Source organism: Lonchura striata, chromosome 1, assembly GCF_046129695.1.
Source record: "Lonchura striata isolate bLonStr1 chromosome 1, bLonStr1.mat, whole genome shotgun sequence".
In the NCBI taxonomy this organism is placed as follows: Eukaryota; Metazoa; Chordata; class Aves; order Passeriformes; family Estrildidae; genus Lonchura; species Lonchura striata.
In genome coordinates, this window is record NC_134603.1 from 149,820,728 (window position 1) to 149,846,164 (window position 25,437).

At 43.6% G+C, this 25,437-nt stretch overlaps 1 protein-coding gene and 1 long non-coding RNA gene across 4 annotated transcripts in view; one reads left to right on the plus strand and one right to left on the minus strand.

Moving 5' to 3' along the window:
* Positions 1-25,437, minus strand: part of DPP6 (dipeptidyl peptidase like 6) — a 546,530-nt gene that overhangs the window by 381,682 nt on the left and 139,411 nt on the right. The window contains exon 1 of one of the 3 annotated variants that reach the window (XM_021543891.3): positions 22,393-22,698. The exons of the other annotated variants lie outside the window; for them this stretch is intronic. Within the exon in view, the coding sequence (XP_021399566.1) occupies positions 22,393-22,593 (201 nt within the window). The 5' untranslated portion in view covers positions 22,594-22,698. Of the gene's footprint in view, positions 1-22,392; positions 22,699-25,437 lie in introns of those variants that run through there. 3 annotated transcript variants of the gene reach the window in all.
* Positions 22,416-22,877, plus strand: LOC110477797 (uncharacterized). The gene is made up of 2 exons (XR_002466644.3): positions 22,416-22,515; positions 22,691-22,877. It is a non-coding gene; the product is annotated as an uncharacterized LOC110477797 (long non-coding RNA).

A 25,437-nucleotide genomic window follows, 5' to 3' on the forward strand; every position in this document is an offset into this window, starting at 1 on the left:
AAGAAACACTGTATACCTCCATACCCAGCGGCAGGAGACTGCAGCCCATACTCTCTTTGTTTTAGCAGGTTCAGGTCCCTGGAGCAGTGAAGCCCCAGCAGCAAGTTCAGCAAGGTTGGCCATGCAAGCACAAACTCCCTGTCTCTGGCAGCCACGAGGAGCCCACAGTGAGATTTGTGCTGGCAGGACTAATTTCCTAATGGCACCCAGTGAAAATAACCTTTTATCAGACATGGCTACACCTACAGGACTTGCAGCTCTACCTCCACAGTTGCAGCAATTCCTTTCCAATCACTTGAGGCAGCAAAAGAAGAGGTATTTTTAATGGCTTTAAATGTTGTATGTAGGAAAAGAAGTTAAAAAAAAAAAAGTGGAATGAGCGCAGGCTATTTACAAAGCACTAGTTTCTTCCCCCACCAAATATATTGAATGATAGCAATGTTTTCAGCCTCACATGAGAGATCAATGCTTGAAATCTGGTCAGACAAAATCAGAAAAATCCAGGTGAAAAACGAGGCAGACAGTTGAGAGCAAAGTCATTAATGGCTGTGTGACTTAAACACTTTGATTCTCAGTCACTGGGGCATGGGCAGGGCACAATTAGACTCAAAAAGTTCCTCAGCTCAAAGCTGAGCACTTCCATGTTCCTCAGCTGGATGGATGGAGGCATGGATGGATGGGTGGATGGAGGGATGGATAGATGGATGGATGGATGGATGGATGGATGGATGGATGGATGGATGGATGGATGGATGGATGGATGATGGATGGATGGATGGATGGATGGATGGATGGATGGATGGATGGATGGATGGATGGATGGATGGATGGATGGATGGATGGATGGATGGATGGATGGATGGATGGATGGATGGATGGATGGATGGATGGATAATGGATGGATGGATGGATGGATGGATGGATGGATGGATGGATGGAAGTGTACCATGGATCACTGATGACCTGTGAGATAACAGAACAACCAGAAGCAATTGGATGATTGCAATTAATTTTACCTTCTCTAGTAAATGAACCATTTCTTAATTTATTATAATCCAGTTTAGGCTGACATAATGAAATGCCATTCCAGGAACGTGTCCTTATGAATTCTGGGTGAAGGAGGGGTCTTGCAGATATAATCAACACATGGATACCCAGACATTTGTTCTGGGAAGGGGTAATATAAGCTGTCCATCTGCAGAGGAGATGAGAGGCTCCTATCAATCTTGGGGAAAAGAAATATACATTATTATTAGTGGAACAGGTTATACATTATTATTAAAGCAACAGGTCATCATTAGTCAGGAAATATAGAACAAGATGTCTAGGGTAGGGACAAGGATGCTGAAGATTTATGCACTAAAAATTCAAGTGAAAATCACAAGTTTGGTCTGAGATTTGAGGTAGCAGGGCAGATCACTCTCACCCACAGTGACCAGTCCATCACCGTGTTGTCATAGTGCCACTCACAGATCAAGACTGCACTGGGAGAGGCACAAAGAGGACTAAAGGATGGATTGTTCCTTGGAGCTCAGGATCTCTAAAGGATGGATTTTTACTTAGGGTTCAGGGTCTCTAAAGGATGGATTGCTCCTTGGGGCTCAGGTGCAACCAGACAAGCTGCAGCAAGCAATAAAACCATTGCTTAGCTGCTGATGTGCAATAACTTTCTTTGTGCACACTCTTAGCCCATGGAAATGTGAGGTAATTTGGATTAGTTTAGCCTTTACAGGGCTTACTGCCTGAGACCTGCCACTTGTGCCTAAACTTTGTGATTTCTGCTTTACCAGGCCTTTGCAAGCTCATTGCAAACATCAGGTGTGCAAGCTGCCCTTGCTTGCAATAAACATGCCAGCACTTCTCCAGCAATGCAGCAAACTCCTGTTCTTTCCAACACAGGAGCTTAGGGTGCCTGGGGAATATTGAATATTGCCTGGTGCTCTCAGAGATACAAGCTCTTTTCTGGTTTAATGTCCAAATCTGAAATCACAGTTCTAATCCAGCAGATTCTTGTGACCAGGCAATCAGATGATCTGAACATAATCATGGAAAACAGTGAACAGATCTATTCTATGTCTCCAAGTAGTTTAGAACTACTCCTTTTACCATAGGGCATAGCAACAAATACTGCTCTTTTTGATATTAAATCCATCATTTATTGTTCCTGAATGAAAACTACTAAATATTTGCATGCCAATAAACCTGAATTTTAACTTTCTTTACAGAAAGAATTTTCAACAGTCTCAGGAATCTCACCGTTACTAACCTTACTTCCAAACAGACCACACTTTAAGCTTGTTTTCCTCTTTGTGGCTAATTCTATACAAATCATGTTCCCAAAATATATTTGTGTCCTCATAGTACACACATGAATAATTTGTTCTGTTTTCATTCATAAAACTGTTTCTTTTAATTTTCTTCCTCAAATTTAGTCCTTTGAGCCACTCAAGACAAGGAAAAATTCTATCTTCCAGGTACCTGAAGTTTCTCCAGACTCAGAATTTGGAAGCAGGTCTTCTGTACTACAAAGCAATAAAATAAAACATCCTGTGGTGCTGTGTTTCTCTTCTAGCAGGAGGACTCCTGTTTTCCATTAAGTAATGATGAACATTTCTTCCTGTTGACTCCTCCAAAAACCCTTCTAAAACCCTAAGGATGCTCTGTCTTATTAAAAGTAGGAAAATTTTCTAGGAAAATTTTATAGGTGCGTTACATCAGCTGTGCAGTTCTGCCTAAACTCAGTGCAGATACAATATGACACAGGGAAGAAAGAGAATAGGAGACAATACTTCCATTATTCTTTCTTAGGAATAAAAACACCAGAGACACAAAAATATAAACATCTTTTGAATAGCTTCAGTAGAGAAAAACTTGGTGAGGTAACAACTAGAATAATACAACTAAAATAATTTTGTGGAAAGTTTTTCTTTTCACTTAGTTGTTTTTGTTCCACTGTTGACCTCCTGGAATTTTATTCTTGTGTATCCCAGGCTAAAGATTTTGGAAATATGCTTGGAGGGGATACTGTTGTTCTTTTCCATATGAACTGATCCACTTTGCATGGATCAGCTTAAATGATTATGTAGGTCAGAGAATTTTCAGCCACGGGGTTCTAACACACTCTTGGAAATAAACCCACATGCCTGGGTTTAAAACTGCTCCTAGGACAGTTTAATTATCTATACAAGATGGTAGGACTTCTATAAGGCAGATCCATAAAATCCTGTATATTTGTGATTAGGAAAGTTTCTGAAAGATTATTTCACCCATCTGGACAGATTGCTACAACTTCCTTATTCTATTTTAATTTCATCTAAATTAAATTGTCCTTGCCAAAACTGTCCCTAAAGTCAGGACAACCTTGTCAGATTAATGTAAAGTGAAATTAGAGAGTCTGGAAGGAAATCAGTTTATTTGGAGAGCTGTTCAGCTAAGTTTATCTAATTACCCCAGCACAAACCACATCCCCTCTGTGCCAGAAACTGTATCAATGCCAAGAGAAAGGTAAGTTCTACCAAAATAATTTATTGCTAATGCATATTACAGAAGATATTCAGAGGTATACAAAAGGGGAAAAGATAGTGGAAAGGTGTCAGAGCTGTTGATCTAATTTCCTAACCAGTCAGGTAGAAATTACTAAAATACACCCTTTGCTATCAGAAAAGAGTTCAGCCTTCCAAATTACATATTTCCTGCATTCTGACAGCTATGACACTAGAGAGAAAAGGAAACTCTTTCCCCACAACTGCTGATCCTTCAAGAGGATGAGAACAATTTTTTTTCAGTTACTCCATTAACTGAAAGGTCTGTGGTCACTCTCCTGCATTTAATCCACTAATGAACCACCGGGGGCTCCATTTACTGTCAGGTAATGCCACCTCTTGTTTTCCTCATGCTTTTGTAAGAGGGGGCTGTTTCTGTATGCTCAGCTGGGATCATAAAAGAGGTGCAGTTGTTAGGGGGAAGTCAGCTCATGTGAGAGGAATCTGAAGGGCTCATGCACTTGAAAGGTTTTCTACCCACAAGACCAGTTACCCTAATTAAAGATATTACTTCTCCCTACAAATCTTGCTTTAAGACTAAGCACAGCACATTTTTGGGACTGATACAGTGCAATGCAACCTTGATTTAGCCTCGTCCTCCAGCACTGAGGGATTTCTGCTGCAAAGCCCTCCTGAGGGAGTCAGTGGGGCCCATGGTGACATGCATGACTGGAAAGCAGCAGCGTGCAGTGATGAAGTGCTGAGCTGGAAAGGTGGAGGAGGAGAATTTCATGACTAAGCAGGACGTGCTGAAGACACAGATGATTTCCCTGTTTCTCATGCAGCCAGATTCTGTGATGCTGGGCAAAACATTGAAGTTGAATTTTGCTAAGCGAGCACTACAGTGTTACTTCCTTCACAAATGTTCACCTCTGGGACTTTGATACTATTTGAGAAATGCTGAGGGTCAGCACTGCCACTGAGGTCACAGATCTGTGTTTTAGACTCTCACAAAAATAGCCTTTACCTCTCAGTATTTAGGATACGTTAGGAATTCTTCCTTAGTTCAGGCGAATAAACCCCTCCTCATGTTCAGCATGAAAACAAATTCATTAGGTTTTCAGAAGCATTCAAAAATTGTGGCAGTAAATGCTAGAAAAGAGTGCAAGAGAAAATTAAACAGTATCTGAAAAGAGTACAGACTAAGACCCAAGGCCATACATTAAACAATGGGCAGAAAATCAAATATTGAAAACCTTTTCATTAAAGGAGTGTGAGCACAGGAAAAGGGGTACTGTGCAGAAAAACCAAACACAACCACAGTGACATGCAATCGTTTAATTAAGGATGCACAAAATGCTCAAGGAAATTAGAGAAATGACTACAAGAAAAAATGAATGAAGAAATTCACTAGCAACAACTAGCCCAGCACTGTTGTTATTTTTTGAGTGGTGATTCCTCTGATGTATATTGTAATACCATGCAGAGGTATCTAAAGGAGCTCTGAAAAACCTCAATCAGCAAGCTGAAAGTTTACAGCAGGGTGAGTAATTAGTAGATAAATTAGTTCTGACTAATGTGAATGATCAGGAGCTGAAAGCTTGCACTGCATCAGTGCAAAAAAGTGCTTTTGGTACCCTCAGGTCTGTGCCCTGCACAGCTTTGGCACAAGGGACCCTCATCCCTTGGGCAGACACAGCCCTGGGGAGGCATTGATTTAGATCAACTGTGTTTTTGGTGGCATGTGAAATTCTAGCTCAAATAACCTTAAAAATCTTAAGTCTTCAACACATATTAGCACTTTGAAGCAGTATGAGTTCTACTGCTTGATCTTTGCTGTCTTGAGAAGTAGAAAAAAAAAAAAATTTAGTGCTTCACAGTTTGGACATTTTGTTGGGCGAATAATTTCTAACGCAATGCATTTTAGCCCAGGGCTTAGAAAAACCATCAAGAACAGAAAGCTCAAGTAGGATTATAGGATATAACAAGAACACTTCATCTTAACAGCAGTGTAGAAACAATATCAGATGGCTTTTATTGCATAACCAAAATCTTCTGAAAAATCTGCCCAATACAATCCAGGGATTTAAATGCCACACAGGAAGAGAAACCAGCTTTCTAACTCCCAGTCATGTGCCACAGCCATGGGTTTGGCTGATTTACTGCTCAAGTGCAGCATGCCTTCCCTCTGCTGTTGGGATGAGAGACCTGGAGGTTACTTTGGCAATTTCCACCTGTCCTGAGCACCCAAATCCACTCCTGTGCACTTGTGCAAAGCTGTCACCTGCATCCTCTGCCTCTAACCACACTGACAGAGCACCACTGTCACTGCTTCGCTCAGCACCCATTCCAGAATGCACCACTTCTGCTGTTCCCCTCCTGCACTGCTCAGGAAAGGAGAGAGCCCTTCTCCTCTCCTGTCAGAATCTGTGGTATTGATGATCCCAAGACTGTAGAAAGTCTCTGTCTTTCTGCCCCACTGCCAAAGAAGAAGCCATAATTGGTCTGTGCTGGTTTCAAGGTTGTTTATTCTGTTTATCTCTCACATGTTCTGCTGCCCTGCCCCAGCTCTGTCCTGCAGGGCAGCGTGTGGGGCTCTGCCCTCAGTGGGATGTTACAAACATTAAATACCAGAAACTCCCTGGGCTGGATTTACAATAACATGCCAATATCTGTCACCTACGTTGGACAGTGTGTCCCCAGCCTGAACCAACAGAAAAATGCCAACACCACAGTGAAACATGGAGGGCATGAAGAAGGAGAAAAAGGACAAGACACACCCAATTTCCTCCATCTTATCCCCTTTGGACCCCTTATCTAGAATCCTAAAATTTTACTTTTGCACCCGTGCCACACTTAATTATTACTTATATCAAACACTCAGAGCCGGTAATTCATCCTGTAAGATTGAAAACTCTTTTCCATGGACAGAGATCACAGACAGTGTCTCTGGGGGCTCTGTCCAGGGGGGTTCCTGACCCCCTGCCAGGGTCCCAGACGTGCCAGGGCAGCCAGAGGGATGCCCTGGATCCCAACACTCTCCCAGTGCTGGAATGACTGGTAAGAAATTTGCTACCTCAGAGCAGTGCTGCTACATTAAACCTCTTCCCACGTATGCATGCCATCACTTGATTTGGAGAAGTGGCTGCATTAAACCACTCTGTGCCATGGGTCAAGTTCTCACAAGTGCTCAGGGCCACACACAGCAAAGGACACAGCTGCTCTCAAGCCACTCCTACACTGGCGACATTTAGAGCCCACTGTAAATTTGAAAAATCAGCACTGGGGATCTTGAGGGGAAAAAGCTAACAGGAATTGCCTGGCATTGCCTGTGGTACCCCTTCTTGGGTAATTTTTACACTCTCCATCTGCTGAGGAGCACAGCCCTTCATCCATCCTAGCACTCTTACCACCACCACACCCAGCCATGTTCACTTTTCCTCAGTTTTCTTTCCAACTCTCCTGTGTTTCCTGTGCTCAGAAAGGACAGAAAAGAGGATTCCCCTCCTGGGTCTGCAGCAGCAGCCAAGAGCTCAGCCTGGGAAATGGGGCTTGGAACAATGCTGAGAACCAATTCCAGACTTCTCACCAGATAAATGCCACACAGTCATAGGCAGTTTTCCTCCTCCAGGTGGGGCCTCTAAAACAATTTGTGTTTCATTACTCAAACATTCCAATGCATGTTAAACCTACTCTGAACCCATACAGTGCAATGAGCCATTGGAGGGCACCAGGTGCGTTCCTACATGAAGTGAACTTTTACTCTGTTGTTTGTGAGTCACAGACTTTATGAACTTGTGTGTTTACAGTTGGGCATTTCTGTCACGTGAGCAGTACTGCTCCTATGGCCTGATTTGTATTAAAAAAGGAGAATACCCAGTCATTGTTTGTGATTATTTGAATGTATTGAGCTACTAAATTCTCCTAAAATCTACAGCTCAGGTAGTCTGAAGATAATATTCACACACTATAGTGGTCCTATAACAGAAAACAAACTGTTATGCTTCTGAGTTTCTCATCCATAGGCTTTTCTTTGCAAACTCTCTTTGCTATGACAAAGATACTGTTTATGGAGGACTCTTCAACTCTGTGTAGAAATGGTAAAGCTAAGCAAAAAAAAAATAAAAAAAAAAAATAAAAAAGCCCCTATAATTCTACAACAATAAGAGAAAAAGAACTGCACTGAATTAGATTTTCCCCCACAGAATATTTGCAGCATAAGTGTCTAAAGATGCTGTTGCCCTCCTAGTGACAGCCCTCTTGACATATTCCCTCTGGAAATGAAAAAGTGTTTGGCCTACAGGAGAAGTAGCTGGAAATGTTTAGAGAAATATCATAGACATCTGACACAAGTTGTTTGAAATGCAGCAATCAAGGGAATCTCAAATAAACCTGACTGAACTATCTCAAAAATACATTCAAAGGACTGATTCAGCCCTGTATAACCCATTTGACAGTGATTATTTTTTTTAAACAAACACAGAGTCTGATAACCTTTACCTCATCTCGAGATTCTTTGAAAATATGTTTAGCCTGTATAATCAAAACTGAGTTCTTGATACCTAGCTGGAGGCAGAGACCTCTTCACTGGCTCATGCAAAATTTCAATATATTTAGTTGAAAAAGTGGCCCTTATGTTTTCTTTGCTTCATAGAAAAGGCATACAATCCCATAAAAGTAGGATTTCTGAGATATAGCCTAAAGCTAGATATAACTTTTATCTTTCCCCAGTCTTTCTAGAAGACTCTTTCAATACTTCAATGCTCAAGATAATGAAAATCTTATTATTTCCTGCCTAAAACAATTTATGACCAGATCAGAGCCATCAGTTCTTATTCCACCAATATCCTTCATTTTAAAAAACTTTACTGTCTCCAGAGAAGGGTCCATTGACCTGAATAAATGAGAATGAGTAATTGTTGAAGTTGATCAAGAAAAATGCTGGAAATGCCTCAGTCTGACAATTAAATATTTTCCTAGACAGATATCCTGAGGATGGACAGATTCTCCATTTCTACCATTATCAGCAGAAGGGAGAGCCCAAGTCATGGAGAATTCTAATCTCCTGCTTTGATAAGAGATAAGACCTATTAAGTATAAAAAGCCTCTTTAACTTTTAGTCAGCACACAAATTTACATTTGCAAACTCTGAAGATTATGTCACTGTGGTGCAAAAACCATATTTTGGTGCTGTACCTCACTGGAATTCTCTGAGCTCCAGAGGAAGAAAAGAGAAGCAAGCATTAACTATCAGATATTTTCTAAGTTTTCATGAGAAAATTCAGCAATGTCAACAGACAAACTCTCAAATAACCCGTTTCATTAAGAACTGCCACCAGATTTCTTCCCCCAGTCTTAGAAATTTGGGGTATCTAAACTGAGGCTAAGAGGCTCAGTTTCCAAATATCTGGTTGCCCATTTACCCCTTAACTAGCCCCTGCTTCACATTCATGAAAACAAATGGAATAGAAAAATAAAACAGTCACATTTTCTTGTTTGTTTGGAAAGTCACAGCCAGCCCATGTGAAAGGAGGGAGAGGGAAAGAGGGAAGGCAGTCCCTAATGCCCAACATGTATTTTACAATCATCCATAAATCATCCTTCTTCTGTTTGTAGAAATGCCCCGAGCAGGACAGAGCAGTCCTGAAATGGTTCATTACTTACAAACACTTGATGAAAGTGGATTCAGCTCTTGGTTTATGATCCAACATGCTGGAGGAAGATGAGTTTTCTAGATGAGACACAGGCTGTGCACACAAACCAAACTGCTCCTTTCTGCTTTTCAGTGCTGTCCAAGGTGCTGGGTTAAAGAAAAGCCCAGGAGTGGGCTGCTGCCAAAATGAGCCTCACAGTTATCACTTATCCCTGCTAGAGACATTGATCCTTGTAAAATTCATCTTCACAGCATTGTGGCAAATAGGAAAAACCTCTGTTACACATATCCTTTATAATTTTTTTCTTTAAGCTACTTTAATTCTTGCAGTTTATTAGTCTTTCCCTCAGTTACGACTTATCTCAGCAATCTGCCTTTCCTGCAATGCTCCCCAGACCTTTCACAAAGGGCCCTGGAGCTGCTGATTGAGTTGTCTCACAGAAGCCTTGCTAATAGTATAGCTTTGGAGTGCTTTTAATCATTTTGTGAAGTTAGGAAATTCTCATCTATTAAACTTCAGCGGACCACAGAGAAATTTTATGACTTGTCACCAATCGAGATCAGCTGAAAGGAAAGCAGAACGGTGCTTTCAAATTAAATTACAGTTTTTCAGGTTGGACTGGCACAATCTGTCTTTAACAAAAGAGGGGCTTGTGTGGAACTTTTGGAGCAAATTCAACCTTCTGATTCACACTGCTGCTCCCTACATTTATGCACAGAGCTGCCCAGTTACAAAGCTGATTGTGACATTCTCAGGCATCCTTCCAGCCCAAGGGCCGTGTGTTATCTGCCAAAAGCCCATTTCCAGAGAAAAAGGGGTTTTCTGGAGAGCTCCAGCTTAGCTCACACAGGAAGGGACAGTGAAGGAACATGGTTATAATCTGATGGATTTCACATGCAGATTTACTGAGTGTGATTAAACTGGTTTTAACCTTGCTCTCAACCTTCACCTTCTCTGCCCAATGCCATGAGCACTTCTCTGTAGCTCATCCAAAAAGAAGAGAGCCACCACGGAACTGTGCAGTTGTTGTGAGCACCTCTGGGAGAAAGGAAATGCCCTCATGACACACCTTGGAGAAGACAGAGGATTTCCTCTCTTTTGCCTCTCCTCTAAGATCAAGTTTGACCATCACCTGGGAAAGAACAACTTATTGAGGACCAAATAACTTGCTAATGACTGAATTGTAAAAACAGAACAAAACAATAGCAAAAATAACCATTTGGGCCATGTTTATATGTGCTCTGAATATACATGCTGTGAATGTGCTGATACCTTCTCTGAACATTCATGGGAAGAGAATTTCAACCCCTCCTGAATTTAAATGGTCACAGACAGTGAAGGTACTCCTGCCCAAGGGAAAGATGATTTTTAAGATCTCTTCCAACCCAAACAATTCTTTGATTTCTATGGTTCTCCTAGAGACCTCACCAAACATCAAACACACCCTTCTATACAACCCTGTAATCCAAACACAGTTAATCTAGGCTGAAAATACACCAAAAAAAGAGAATATATTCTGGTGTAAACTGAAGTGTAAAGTGTTTTCTAAGTGACAAAATATACCTTGATTTTGTTATTCACATTTCAAACATATCATAAGGATATTTTTTTTTCCCTAAGACTGCAGGTGTAATTCTACATAGCTAATCACAAGTATTTATAGCATACCTTCTTAGAGACATTATAGGGGAGGAGAGAATGAGAACTATACAGATTTTCTGTCAGGTATTATATTATAAAGATATCAAGTATTTGGTGAATTCTGAAGAGGAAAAAAATGGGAAAAGTTATCATAGAACCAAAATATATCAGAAATGGCTTCTAATCTCTTCTCTCTGGAGGCACCAGAACACTTCATGAGAGATGGAATAAGAGTAGAAGAGTCATTTCAGGAAAAATCATCAGACAAAAATGTCCAGACTTCCAGATCACAAAGAGCCTGTCTTCCTGTCAAGAATGAGCTGCTAGATTAGGCTGAGTAGAAGGAAAAGGCAAATATGGAATATTCTGTCTCAGCCACAAAAAATATTTTGCCCCATAGCAAAATAAAAAAAATTTAGAAGCAAAATTCCTTATCTTTCAGTATCAGTGCTGGCTTCCAATTCTGTGCCTCATGGCTTTCCTCTTTCTTCTTTCTTTTTCCTTGTCCTTTGTCTGTTTCTCATCCTCTTGTTTTTAATCTTGCTCCCAGGATCTACCTCAATCTTTCCCCAAGAGGCAAATTAAACTGAGGACATTGATTGAAAATTCACACCCAGGCTCTTAATGAGTGTATCGTGGCTGTGTCTCTTTTTGGGCAAAGGAAATCTCAGAAAGGTTTTAGCACACTAAAGCTGCCAGAACAGCCCAGACACTTCACACACACAGAAGGCAGAGAGTCTTTGAAAAAAGAAAAAAAGAAACCTTAGGGACAGCAACCACAAATTACTCCATTCTGCCCATCTTCCTTTCCATATATGCTTCCCTTTTTTTTCCTCAGTGGCCTTTGCCACCTCCCAAGGACATGACTTTTAACCCAGAAATCCCTTCCATCTATCAAAATCTCACATCCATGTTCATGCTTCCCCCCAGGATCAGCCTTGTCCCTTTACCACATTAGTTCACTTTTCCCTTTGTGACAACTCTTGGCATCTTTCCCCTCAACCAACCACTGCTCCCTTTTCCACAACATGAAGCACTTTAGCAGCCAAAGCACAACAGTCTGATAACTGCTCACCCACTATCATGTATCTTCTTATTATCTGCTACATTATCCTTATCTAATTGCATGCACTTTGGCTCAATCTGACATTTTCAAAACTACAGATGCTTATTAGCTTTTCTTAGCTAAAAGAAAAAAAAAATGTGCATTATAGTGATTATCAGTTCCTGGCAATGCCTGTGAAACATTGTAATGAGAGAGACCTTTAACCCACCATAAACAAGCACAATCAGGGCCTGTTTTGGTTATTAGCAATGCTCCTATAAATGTTGTCACTGTCAGAATTAATGACAGCACTACTAATTATTAATAATCTCATGTTTCTGTCCATGGGTTCTTTTTAGGCTGAAGCTTTAGGCCCAAAGCAAAAATTATTTAATTCTGCACCCTTCAAAAGGAAGCCACAAATGAAGTCACAGCCTTGATTCCTTCATGGTACCCAAGAGATGCAGGTCCTGCCTCACAAAGGTAAATAACTGGCTGAAGGTCATGCAGCAGGTCAGTGGCAGACCAGGAACTGCAAGACTTCCCTAATAGTTATTCCAGTGCTCCACCACTGATCCATGTCCCCTGCAACAGAAGGTATCCAAATGTGCCCAGAAACCAGTGAGAATTGCCCACTCCTTGAAGAAGCCTGTTTCAGTCTCACCATCCTCAAACACCAAGAGTATAAACAAGGCAAATACAATAGATGGGGTTACTGTGATCCTAAACCTTGGCTATGTCAGTTTTAATTAATTACTCTTGTTTGCAGTGACTCACTGTATGTGTTGTGACAAGTGTTTGTGCTGCAGTTCATAATGGAACAAAGCAGCTGCTTCAACAGCACCCACTTTATCAGAGACACCATTGTGAAGCACTATAATACCTTTAGTGTTTTCTCCATGTGTCTCCTCTTGTATCTGGCATTACACCAAAAAATAATAAAAAGAAAATGAAAAGAAAAAAAAATGGAAAAGAAGTTAATATAGAGCAGGTAGAGGAACTGTATCAATAAAGTGCTCAGATTCAATGTGCCTGGCAGTAAGAGTAGTAGAGGTGAAATTCTTTGGTTCACTATAAAGTATTTATGTGTCTATGGCAACATGGTTGTTGATTTCTACAGCTTCCCTGAGAACAAAGTAATACAAGTTCAGTCTTTTAAATATTGCTTTTCTTTTCTAGCACCTAGATGAAATAGAAAGAGAAAAACAAAATCAAAACCAAATAATATTTAATACAGGTTATACAGAAACATGAGGAAAGATTAAGCAATAAATTACAAAAAAAGATAGGATTTTGCAGTCACATGAAACATAATCCCACAAGCAATCTGTGTAAATCTCAGAGCTGTGTATGCAATAAACTTATCTTGGGACAATCAGTCTCTTATGCAAGAGGTCAAACTCTATTTAAAGCAGATCCCAGCATCCCCTTTGTACTCTGCTCACATCTGCTTGGGCTTTCCCCTGAAACACAAGATAACCCAACCTGCCTATCCTGAGAGGAGGGCAGGGACACAGGCAGGAGCTGAACTTTACAATGCCTGAGGGAATATCCCTGCAAAGTGGCTGGAGTCACCTGGGTTTTGCTGGGATATCCATCTTTAGGTGCCAGGGCAGAGAGATAAGGTTGCCAGCAGCTCCCTGTTAGACAGGGAGGAAGAACTGACTCATGGCTGCCCAGCTGTGCAAAAAACCACAGATTTCTTCTCCCTTGAGGTAGAGCTGAGGGGTGGGAGAGAAGAAGGGATGAGCTGTGCTTCCTGCCCCTATGGCTTATAAGGATTTTAGAAGTCTTGGGAGCAAACTGGAAGAGCCCTCCACCCCAGAGCCACCTCCAGCACCACCCTACCAGCCAGCAGCAGCTGCCACAAGATTCCCTTTTCTGTGAGCCTGGTACAAACATAATTGTCTGTTTTGCTACTGTTAGCAGCTCATACTTTTTCTTTTGCCAAAGGCTGGCCTTATAAATAAAAGCATTTTTTAGTTCCCCTTAGCCAGAGGCACTGCAGGACTCTTGAATTCTTGTTCACAGACACAAACTGCAGAGACTGGGCTCTGCAAACCACTGCTTCTACCCTTGAGAAGGGACAAGAGGCAGCACCAAGTCTGCTGCTCTTGGACTTCTCCCTCTGCCCCTGCCGGAACAGCAGGAAAGCAGCAGGCACAGGACCCTGTGTAAAGCTCCTGCAGGGTCTGCTCACCAAGTGCCTTCAGCTCTAGGGCTTGGAGACTGCAGCAACATCTGTAATTGCTCAGTCTGCATGGGTTTCATCTCTCCTCTGAACAAAATACCACAGCTACATTCTCTTAAAGAGAGTTTGAGCTTATTTTAATGGAAAATAAGGAGCATGAACATGCTTTTGTCATAAACACTCTAAAATCAATGACTGTGGTATAACTGGAGCTGAGGTTACCAAGCATTTCCCACTGCTGCATTTCCATTTCATGTTGCTCTGTATATCCAAAAGAGAAAGCCTGGGGAGAAATTTGCATTTGCTTTTGAGTTCTGCCTAGACTGAAAACTGCTTGAAATGCTGGAGCAGATGCTATTGACAAATACAGAAAAGAAATATAAAATGCCCCAAACCACCCCCTCCCTGAAATATTATAATGAAAGCATTAAGATACTCCTGTCCTTCTCTTTGGTTGCTTTAAATCTCCTTTTGCTCAAAGCAAACTCCAAAGCCTTGAAGAGCTAGAAAACTGTCAGAAATGAGTGCTAGATACAGCAAAGACTTAAATGTGCCAGACTTCACAATTAGTTTTACACCTGTAAGAATATCCATGATGATAACTGGAACAATTTTTAGCCTTAAAGCCCCTGGGGCCCAGAACCAGAAACTGCAATAGCTCACAGCAGACCTTTGCTGCTGTAGAGCTGAGATGAACTGTCCATGTGACTCCTCAGCCTCCAATTTTCCATCTGGAAAATAATAATAATAATAATAATAATAATAATAATAATAATAATAATAATAATAGCAGTTTTAAAAGGCACAGAGACTGCAACTCCTGGAAGAATCAATGTAATAGCTGAGCTCTACTTTACAAGCACCTTGTTTAGAGTAAAATAATTTACACCTCATAAGTGATAAACAATTAAAAAACACATTCAGTTTTCCTCAGCAGAGTGTCACAAAATTGGCCTTTTTCAAATTACCTCACACACTTCAGTACCTCTGTGTATACTTAAATGTTTACAAAATGAATGAGGACGAGACCCCTCTCTACTTCTCCCCCTGCCCCCATATTGCAAGTTCCCTGAGGCTTAAAAATTGCATTAATCTTTGCTGTAATCTTTGGGAAGACATTCAAATGCTATTTTAACAAAATAAACTATGAAATATCTCTAAATTAAAGTGCTTAAAAATTAAGATATAATTAAAGCTCTGGTTGCATGTGGAAAATTTTTGTTCCCAAACAATCTACAGGTGGAAATGTTGTGAAGGATTTCTTTTTCCACTACAGAGAAACCATTGCCCATTCCCCCTTCAGATCACTTTCCTGGATTGTCCCACCACACTCTCCCTCTGTTCCCTCCTGCACTGCTCTGTGCTGCAAAACATCCATGAGCCTAATGCTCATTTTTCATCTTCTGTGGAAAGTATGTCACAAATTTGTTTAACACATGGAAGGAAGGAAAACAAACCTTCCTCTTATAAAGAATTGTTTTCTCTATTTCTCCAAAATGGAAACAATTAAACAAAAAAAGCCAATATTTCCCAGAAAGCCTCTTCACTCATGTTGTTTTCACGTTATTGGTTTTGATGATTGTGGCCTTTCAAAATGCACACATTTGTGCCTCTAACTATGAAATATATTCCAGTATGTATTTTTGCATTTGACCACAAATCTTTTGAAACACCTTGAAATAACAAACCTAAATTTTCTGCGTGTGCTTTTGAAAAGGCACAATATCACAACCAATAAGTGAAAACAAATGAGTGAAAGAGGCTTTTGGGAAAACATTGGCTTTTCTTGTTTATTGCTTTCCTTTGGGAGAAAAGAGAAAACATTTCCTTAGAAGGAAGGTTTGTTTCTTCCTCCTTCCATGTGCTTAAAACTATTGCTGAACCATTTCTTATGATCTTGAAAACAAATATTTCCACCAGAAGGTGAAAAAGAGAGTTACAAAACTGCCTCCAGTTCCATCAGAGCTAGAGCATGCAGGAAGGAGTTGAAGAACCCCCACGTGTAGGTGTGAGTGTGTAAACAAGGGGGTGGTTGATGCTTCCCTGTAAAAGCAGGAAAAGCCAAGGGCTCCATAGGAACCCTGTGATCACCACACGCTGCCACCCCTTGGTCACGGGATGAAAATGCTCACACCTCACAGAGTGCTGGGAATCATCCTGCACATCAGGAAAAAATCCCCCGAAAATCAACCTGCAGTTAACCAATTACAATGGGAGACTTTGCTGCACCAGCACAAGCATAAATATATTAGGCCAAAATAATGTAAAAGTTTTTATTTCAAGGGACAAAATCTGCTGACTCCCAAAGAGCATTTTCTGATAAGGACTGCCTTCAGTCTGGCCTTTCCTGAAACAAAAATACACCACTTAAATGGAGAACAGCACATACTCACTGATTTTTTTTTCCCCCACCTCCTATGTCTTTAAAACCCCTTAAAACCCAACTTGGGCTGCTCCAACCCTGGGCTCAGTCTCTGCTTTCTGCACTTGAGCTCCCAGCACAGAAAGAGAAATAACAGGAGCCGAGTACTCTACATGAAACACCCCAGCCTATGGCACAGTTCACTACTATTAGAGAGATGATTCAGCCTCTCCACACAGTTATTTCTGAATACTTAAAAATACATTTTCTCTGGTAGATTTTTTAGTGTGTGTATCATCACCATGCCTAGTGAAGACTGCAGAAACAGAGGCGGATTTTAAACTGGCAGCAAATATCATAAGTTCATTTAATTATAGATATAGCCATAAAAGTGAAGTGTAAAAAGTGTATCACTTGCAGATCAGTGTCCAGTACTCAGTAATCACAAAATATATGGTGAGCTTCTGTGCAAATATAAGTAATGATTTTAATAAGGTTTGTAACTATTCCTTTTGAAGGAAGTAAGCTGCAATTTTTATTCATTTCAAAAGGTGAGCTTACAGAAAGTCAGCAGGGCCTAACTATTTCCATGGAAATAACCATTCCCACTCTCTGCATCTTAATAGCTGGAGGATAACTGGGTTCAGCAGGCAAGAACTCACCAAGAAGAGTCTAGGAGAACCTTACAGATTTAAAATAAGAGATTTTTACAGACTTAAACAGTTGGTTTTGGCCATACACAGAACAGTACAGATGTATAGATAGACTTCTGGTTACAATTCACGTTTTTATAGCTTACAATGAAGTCAGGGTTTCTGCAGTCCCACAGACTCCTCTATACAATCAATCCATTCATCTCTTTAGGAGAAAAACACCCCAATTTTGAAATGCCTGTTGCCTGAAGCTCAGGCCTCAACATTCCTGAGGGTTCTATCCCTGACACAGATTTCTAGGAGGCAATATCTCTTCCTGTTAGAAAAATTATGAAATGAAAATTAAAACTTTTAATTACATGCAACAGCAAGTCTGACGTACCAAATTACTTTTTTTTTTTTACACTGATGGCTTTGATTCTCACTTTCTCAGACTCACAAAGCATATTTGATTTACTAAATCCTTAATTTATTCAAGCACAAAACACAGTCTTACTGAGGCATCTCAAAACTATCTGTATTTATATTTAATGAAAAACTTCTCAAAAGGTAAGTAAGTCTGAACAATCAATTGCAGAACTAATAAAGTATGGCCAAATGTAGTTTTAAGCAAATGCAGAAAAGAAAGAAATATTCAGAATTCAGTTATTGAAAGAATATTCAGAGGAATGAAAGCTTTTGTACTTTGGGACTGACTTTTTTAATATGCTTAAGTCTCCTATTAAAGCAAATAAGAGTTCTGCCTAGGTAATGAAACTGTATGAATACAGCATGTGGCTCTTCATATAAAAAAATGCTATGTTTCACTAGAGGATTCAATATTTTGAACAGATAACTTATCAATTCACTTTAAAAAGTACTTCTGTGAGTGACTTCTAAAATGGATCAATATTCCACGATACAGGAAAGTGTTGAATATTTTATGCACCTGATTAATGCATTGTTATCATCCCAGTAATTAAAAGAAGCGGCATTACACACAATCAGCATGATACATCTTACTCAGCACCTCCTGGCAGTTGCCTGCAAAAATTAAACTCATTAATCACTGTGATGCCAAGAAAGAAGCCTGGAAAAGATGAAAAAGCTCTATTTTATGGGAAAACAGTTCTCAAATCAATGTGTAGGAGAAAATCCCTTCCCCTATACAATATGCAAAACATCTCATCAGTCTAACAGGTAAACCAATCAAAATTACCATTTAAAAAGGTAACCCCATCAATCTAAAAAAGAGAATTATGCTAACAAAATTGTTCATAACCTGGTATACCACCACACTAAACTGAATAAAGAGTTCTCAGAGATGTTTCCTCATCTAAATAAATGTAGTGAAAAGCTAATTTTATAACAAGGTAAATATATCATGTGAATTTGGTTTAGAGCTGTTGCAATAACTTTAATATCAATAATGCCACAGAGCCAAGTAGGAAGAGCTTTTCTGGGGTCATTTACACAGAACCTAGTTTCTTGATTACTCCTCTTGTAAATAACATGATTGTCCCATCAGATTAAAAATTAACATGAGAAATTTGCAAGACTTTATCCAGGTTTTGTTCTGTAGTTAGGTCTACTATGTACATATTTTTCATAGAGCTGTACATATTTTTCATATAACTATTTAAAATTCTAAAGTATGCTGTGACCTCTACTTTGCTCTATTTTTATGTTACTAAAACAATGTTCTCAAGTGTGTCTCAATGGTGTCTGTAAGTCATCAGTAGTCACATAAAATCATTACTGGTTTTGATTTGAATTTTGTTAGGGAGTTATTACCTTCTTTTAACTCTTTCTAGATTTCAAGCAGTATTTTTCCATCAGTAGTACTTCCAGTGGACAGAAGGCTTACTTACAATACTGTGACCTTCAAAGGCAACATTCTGTCTTTTCCTCTGTTTTGTTCTGCATTGAAGTCTGTGCTGGTGCTTAAAAATACACCACACATATTTCAATAGGAAAAGTCATCATCAGTAACCCATAAAATACACGCAGCTCTCACCCTATTATTAATCACATGACAAAATTAGGAACAGAACAGTCTCATTCTTAGGTTTGTTTTGGTTTTTCCAAGTGTGGAAAGTGAGAAAACCCTTTGTTTCTATATGTTTAAGTTCTGGGTTTTCCCACTACATTGATGTCAAAATATGTAAGACAATGTGAATGTCCCATGTATGCAAAACAGAAAATAGAAATCTAATCTCAGGAAAGAGTTTCCAGTGCTGTCTCTTTAAGCCCTTCCCCATGGTGAGCAATAACACGTAGTCCTGGCACCCTGCACAAACAGACCACTCCCCTTATACTTGTCCCCTGGTCTTTGCCAGCTCTCTGCCTCAGTTTCCCCCTTTCCTCATGGCCAGAGCAGCATTTGCTCATCCTGAGCGAGTGTGATTGCTGCCACTCTGTCTCTGCTGCTCTTACCACAGACAAGGGAGAGGGGTCACTGTCAGCTCGCCCCAGCACAGGTCCTGGGGGTGTTTGGAGAGCAAACAGCTCCTCTGACGCGGGACAGAGAGTTCGGCACCCGGGACAGAGGGTTTGGAACCACAGACAGCTCCTCTGACCCGGGACAGAGCGTTCGGAACCCCGGACAGCTCCTCTGACCCGGGACAGGGGTTCGGAACCCCGGACAGCTCCTCTGACCCGGGACAGGGGGTTCGGCACCACGGACAGCTCCTTTGACCCGGGACAGGGGGTTCGGAACCCCGGACAGCTCCTCTGACCCGGGACAGAGCGTTCGGAACCCCGGACAGCTCCTCTGACCCGGGACAGGGGTTCGGAACCCCGGACAGCTCCTCTGACCCGGGACAGGGGGTTCGGCACCACGGACAGCTCCTTTGACCCGGGATAGAGGGTTCGGAACCCCGGACAGCTCCTCTGACCCGGGACAGGGGTTCGGCACCCCGGCCAGCTCCTCTGACCCGGGACAGGGGGTTCGGCACCCCTGACAGCTCCTCTGACCCGGGACAGGGGGTTCGGCACCACGGACAGCTCCTCTGACCCGGGACAGGGGTTCGGAACCCCGGACAGCTCCTCTGACCCGGGACAGGGGTTCGGCACCCCGGACAGCTCCTCTGACCCGGGACAGGGGTTCGGCACCCCGGACAGCTCCTCTGACCCGGGACAGGGGTTCGGCACCACGGACAGCTCCTCTGACCCGGGACAGGGGTTCGGAACCCCGGACAGCTCCTCTGACCCGGGACAGGGGTTCGGAACCCCGGCCAGCTCCCCAGCCCCGCTCCGGTTCAGCACCGCGGACACCTCCGGCCGTCCCGCCGCTCCTGCCGGCGCCTGCCCCGCGGGCCGGACCCCGCTCCCTGAAACACCCGATGTAAAAGCCATTTCCACTGGTTTGTCACGACTTCATCCTCCCGACCTGAACGACCCTCTGCCAGAATCCGCCAGCTCGGGTTTCCCAGTCTCTGCTGGAAGGGTGCCCTTGTGAACTGCCGACCCAGGCCAGGGGACTTTCTCAGACAGTTTGCCTTTAGAAACAATTCATACTAAGTGTCCACGTGCGTTAAGGAGTCACCCCAAATCCCTGCTTCTGGCCACACTTTTTTGCACTTCGTTGCAGAAGACATTAGGCAGGCACAGACAGCAGTGTCCCTCGGCAGGGCCCAGCAGTAGTCTTCACCCGCACTCCTCGGAATGGATCGGGGAGGGGAGGAGGAAAAGAATAAAAGGGACAAAAACAAAAAATAAAAAGAAAAAGAGAAAAAACTTAAAGGACATTCGTAATATTATTATTTTGGAGCCTGTCAGCAGAGAACACTCGCACATGCTAAACTGCAGGCTTTCCTCTGCTTCCGCGCTCAGCGCTTCTGGTGACCACAGAAGCGGCTCCAGACATCTGCTGTCTGCAAGTCCGGGAAAACGAAATTAAAACAATGAGGAAAATGTGCCTGAGCCCAGCCCTGGAGGTGGCACTCCGCTGGCTCGCAGCGACACCTAGAGCTCGGCACACGGCCGGGAAGGGCCCCGTGTCCCCAGCCACACCGGGACAGAGTCACGAGTGGGTGCTGGCGCCCGGGGAAGGGCCCGGTGCCTTCCTGCACTCAGCCAGGGCCAAGGGGCAGCAGTGCCAAGATCGCTGCCGGTGAGCAGGTCACAGGAAGAGTCAGTTCGGGTCCCTGTCACTGCTGTCCCCCAGGGCTGTCAGCACTCAGTCACCTCGGGGAGAGGTTTAGGTCGATTAGCCCCATCGCTGACAGAAGTGCTCTTGCTCTGTGGTCCACAAAAGTCTTTACGAAGGGACGGGAGAATGGACAGGGATTTAAAAGATAATCCGAGGACATTTCCCTGCATACACAACTCTCTCCTCTGAGTGAAGCAGCTCTGCTGTTGTGGCTTGAAGCTGTGCCTTGCTTGGGAAGGCTCCCAGAGCCAAAGCTAAACCCTGCTGCAAAGCTTTTCGTCCCACTCGGGCAAGAAGTATTTTTAACAGACACAAACATTATTCCCAACTGCAGCCATTTGCTTCCCCTTGTGTGTGCTTCCACAGAGGCAAAACACACTCAAATCCCTCTGCAAACCTAACACCAGCCAGCCATACGGAGCCACATGTTTTGATCTATCACTGGCCCTTGTTCTCTCAGCCTGTCCCCTTCCTCGCCACCCCGAAAGAACCAGGAGCAATCGACCCGGACTAGTTTAACTCCATCGGACACAGCAGGCACCAGAGGCCCGGATTAGTCACTCGTTACTAAGGCGATATGCAGATGCACCCTTTGAAGCAGCGGAAGGTGCGTGGCCGAAGTTTTCGGCTTCCCCGCGGGGGCTCACCCAGGAGCAGCGAGGAGGGGGGCCAGAGGGACCCAGAAACGGCTGCGCAGGGGTTAAAAAGTTTCCCTGCTGTCAGGTTAGGAGGAGACCGACAGGAAAGCGAGGAGGGAAGGGCAAGGTGAAGAATTCTGCCCCGCGAGAGTGTTAAAGGGTAAAGTAAAGAATAAAAATAAAAATAAAAAAATAGGGGGGGTGGGAGTCTTGTCGCGTAGCCTGGGGGCAGCAGGACGGAGCTGGCACTCGGCGTTTCCGAAGGAGCTGACCCCGCGGTCCCAGCCCCGCTCCACGGGAGCGGAGAGCCGCGAAGGAGCTCTGGCCCGGGGAAACGGGGAGAGCTGCGGGGACAGCGCGGGGCCGGGCGGGTCCCGGCTCCGCTCGACTCCCAGCGGGCTCCGTCCCGTACTATTCCCGGCACTTCAGGGCGAGAAGAGCAGCGCAAAAGAGCCGCCTGGAAAGAAGAGCGGACAACCCGCAAGAAATCGCTGCCAGCTCAGAGGGGCACACAGCCATCCCGCAGGACAGGGGGCGGGGAGGGGGGGCACCCAAAACCCAACCCAGCCCCACGCGAACGACACGGGCGCTTACATCCTCCTCCTCGCAGTCACTTCGCTGCTGGTACTGGAAGCGGGGCCGGCTGCCTTCCTGTTGCAATGGACGCGGGGTCTTGCCGGCAGCGCCGTCCTCCTCGCTGCTCTGGGCGCCCAGGAGGTGACTCGCTTCGGGGGGAACGGGGAACGAGCGGGAGGTGTTGATCTTCCCGCTGAACCGCTGGTACAGTGAAGCCATGAAGTCAATCCGCGGGAAACGAGGGAGAGGGAGGGCAAGAGAGCCGTTTCTTTTTGTTTTTTTTTTCTTCCCCTCCTCTCTTCTTTTTTGGCTACAGCATGCTACACGCGGGTGAGGATCAGTCCCACATCAGCGGGAGGGAGAGCGAGGGATCCTGCTCCCCGGTCCTCTGCACCGGCACCCGGAGAGAAGCCGGGGGGTCCAAGAGAGCAGAGACGGGGGAGTGATGAGAGGAAGAAGAGAGAAGATAGACAAATAAATAATAAAACGCAATCGAGCCGTAACACCACAGGCCCCGGGAATGCTGCACCATCCAGTGTTGGGAAGGAAAAAAAAACAGAAGAGAAAAAACAATAACCAAAACACTCCACGAAGACGTACCCCCGATAATGGCGCCTGAGTGGATCAGCATTAAATGTGCTTTGGGGGTGTGCGTGTGTGTTTGCAAAAGCAGGAAAAAAAAAAAAAAAAAGGAAGGGGGGCTGGCTCAATCGCTGGCTGTCAGTGGCTCCCCAGGCAGAGGTGGCGGAGCAGTCGCCTCCGAGGTCGCATACCAACAGTGTGCACAAGCAGAGTGACAGAGTGTGTGAGACGGAGTGGAAGAGGCTGGGAAGCCTCATTCAAAGCACGTTGCTCTTCTTGGGAAGGAGGGCTCTTCTACGATCATCTCCTTTTCGGTACCTTCTGGGGTTTTTTCCCCTGCCTTTTTTTTTTCCCGGGGAAACAACTCAAAAAAAGGAAAAAAAAAAAAAATAAAAAGGCAACAGACACCTGATCGCCAGCAGAGAGAGAGAAAAAAGAGGTGGGGAGGGGGAAGGCGAGGCTGGGAGGCGGGACCGGGAGCTGGAGGGGCTCGGGGATGCTGCTGAGCGCGGAGTGGCTCGGCCCCGAGGAAGGGGAGAAGAAGGAGGGCGAAGCCTCCCCACTGCCCTGCCCTGCCCCAGCGGGCACGGCTCAGCCCGGCAAGCGGGCACTGCCCGGTCCCCGTCCCTCCGCCCGTCCTCCTTCCCCACGGCCGGGGAGAGGAGGGAGAAGAGGGGGGTTGCGTGTTTTTTTTGGAGGTGGTCGTTGTCGTCGCTTTTTAAAATAATCCGGTAAATCGCGTCTCTTACTATTTTTGTATTAATTCATTTTTGCTGCATTAAAACGTGCTTCAGCGCCCCTCAGCGGAAATCCGCCCAAAGCTGCTCCCGGCGGCTCCGGCCGGGGATAAACAACGGCGACCCCGGCGCCGGGGATGGATGCGGGGCTGGGTTTGGGGTCGGGCTGAGATCGGGGGCGGGACACGGCGGGATGCCCGGGCAGCGCCTTCGCTCGGAGCCGCGGGCGCCGCTCCCGGGCCGGGCGGGAGCTCCGGGCACGGCTCGGGCCGGGAGCTGCCCGCGGGTCCTGCCCGCCGGCCCAGCGCGGCTGCTCGGGACACAGGGGGACAATTCCTGCTGCTCCAGCGCCAGACAGCGGGTTTCCATAGCAACGGATGCTTGGGTTTAAAGGAAAGCGGCAGAGTTGCTGTCCCTTCTCCTGCTCTCCAAAATCCTCCCTTTTGACCTCTGAATTTACCAGAGATATTGTGATCATAGCACACAAAGCATAAAGTGGTGTTTGCCCGTTCCCGTTGAGAGACTTGCTGCTGAAGAGCTCACAAACTTCAGTATAATTTAACTAGTGGATTTTATGGGCTAAAATTCTGCTTCAAAACACTGTTCTTGCTTAAAGTTTTAGCTGTTAAGATAATACCATCTCTGATATATGTAATTTCATCAGTCTTAAAAAAAACCCCACTTCAGTAGATCATGTATACAATATTCTAGAGTGCAACGATTTCCCCCTCCATGATTTCAATAGCTGCCTGATCAAAAATCTCTTTGTGTCTGAATGGTTTCATCCACTCCTTTTTATTTGTGTCTTCAAAGTCAGGCATGAAAAGTCTTAACATTTAGATGAAAAGGGGACCTTATCTCATCAAGAGAGAAAACAAAAACAAACGCTCTATCCCCTTCCTGATAGAACTTGAAAGAAGGAATCATTTTGATCTTCACAGCTGAGATCCTGACATTTAATTAAAAAACAAGTTGAGCACACAATGCTCTGAAGCAAAGGTCTGGCTTCTAAGTCACAACAGAAGTAACTTTCCAGGAGCCACTTGGACCCCTTGTAACTTCTGTTTCAGGCACAAACTCACTACCAAAAATCTGGACACATAGCTCAGCTAAATTCCACCTTGAACTGCATTCATGATTTTTGGAATAATCACAGCCTTATGATATTTTGAATTGGTGACAACTAGTATTGAAAAAACAGGAACTAGAGAATAAAATTAAAAGAAATAATACATTTTTAACTTCTAAGGAAAAACTAGGACACAAAGGAATAATCAAAGAAAGCCACAAAAAGGCAAGACGAAACCACTAGGCAGGAAAAACCAACAAAGATTAAGTGTCTGAATTAAAAAGTTTCAAAGGAAGTATAGAAAAAAGAAAACATTCAGCATCACAGCCCACTTCAAAACCAAAAGAGCCTCTAAGGACCAATTCAGATCCAAATACATTGTGGTTTTAATTCTTAAGAACCAAGATTTCACATAATTGAGTTTGCTTAGTCATGCACACATACATTGGACATGCATGTGTGTACACAATTCCTGGAAAAAATATATTAAAGGAATATAGAATTGCAACGTCAAATCCTTGAAAAGCTCAGTAAAAAACAAACAGCCAAATGGTTCTCATCCACCAAAAGATCCTGATCACGTAGCTTTGGGCTGTGATTCACTCACCCAAAAATAAATAATTACAGCTATTTAAAGGCACTTCTGATTCCAGCTCTCCCCTCCATGACAAACCA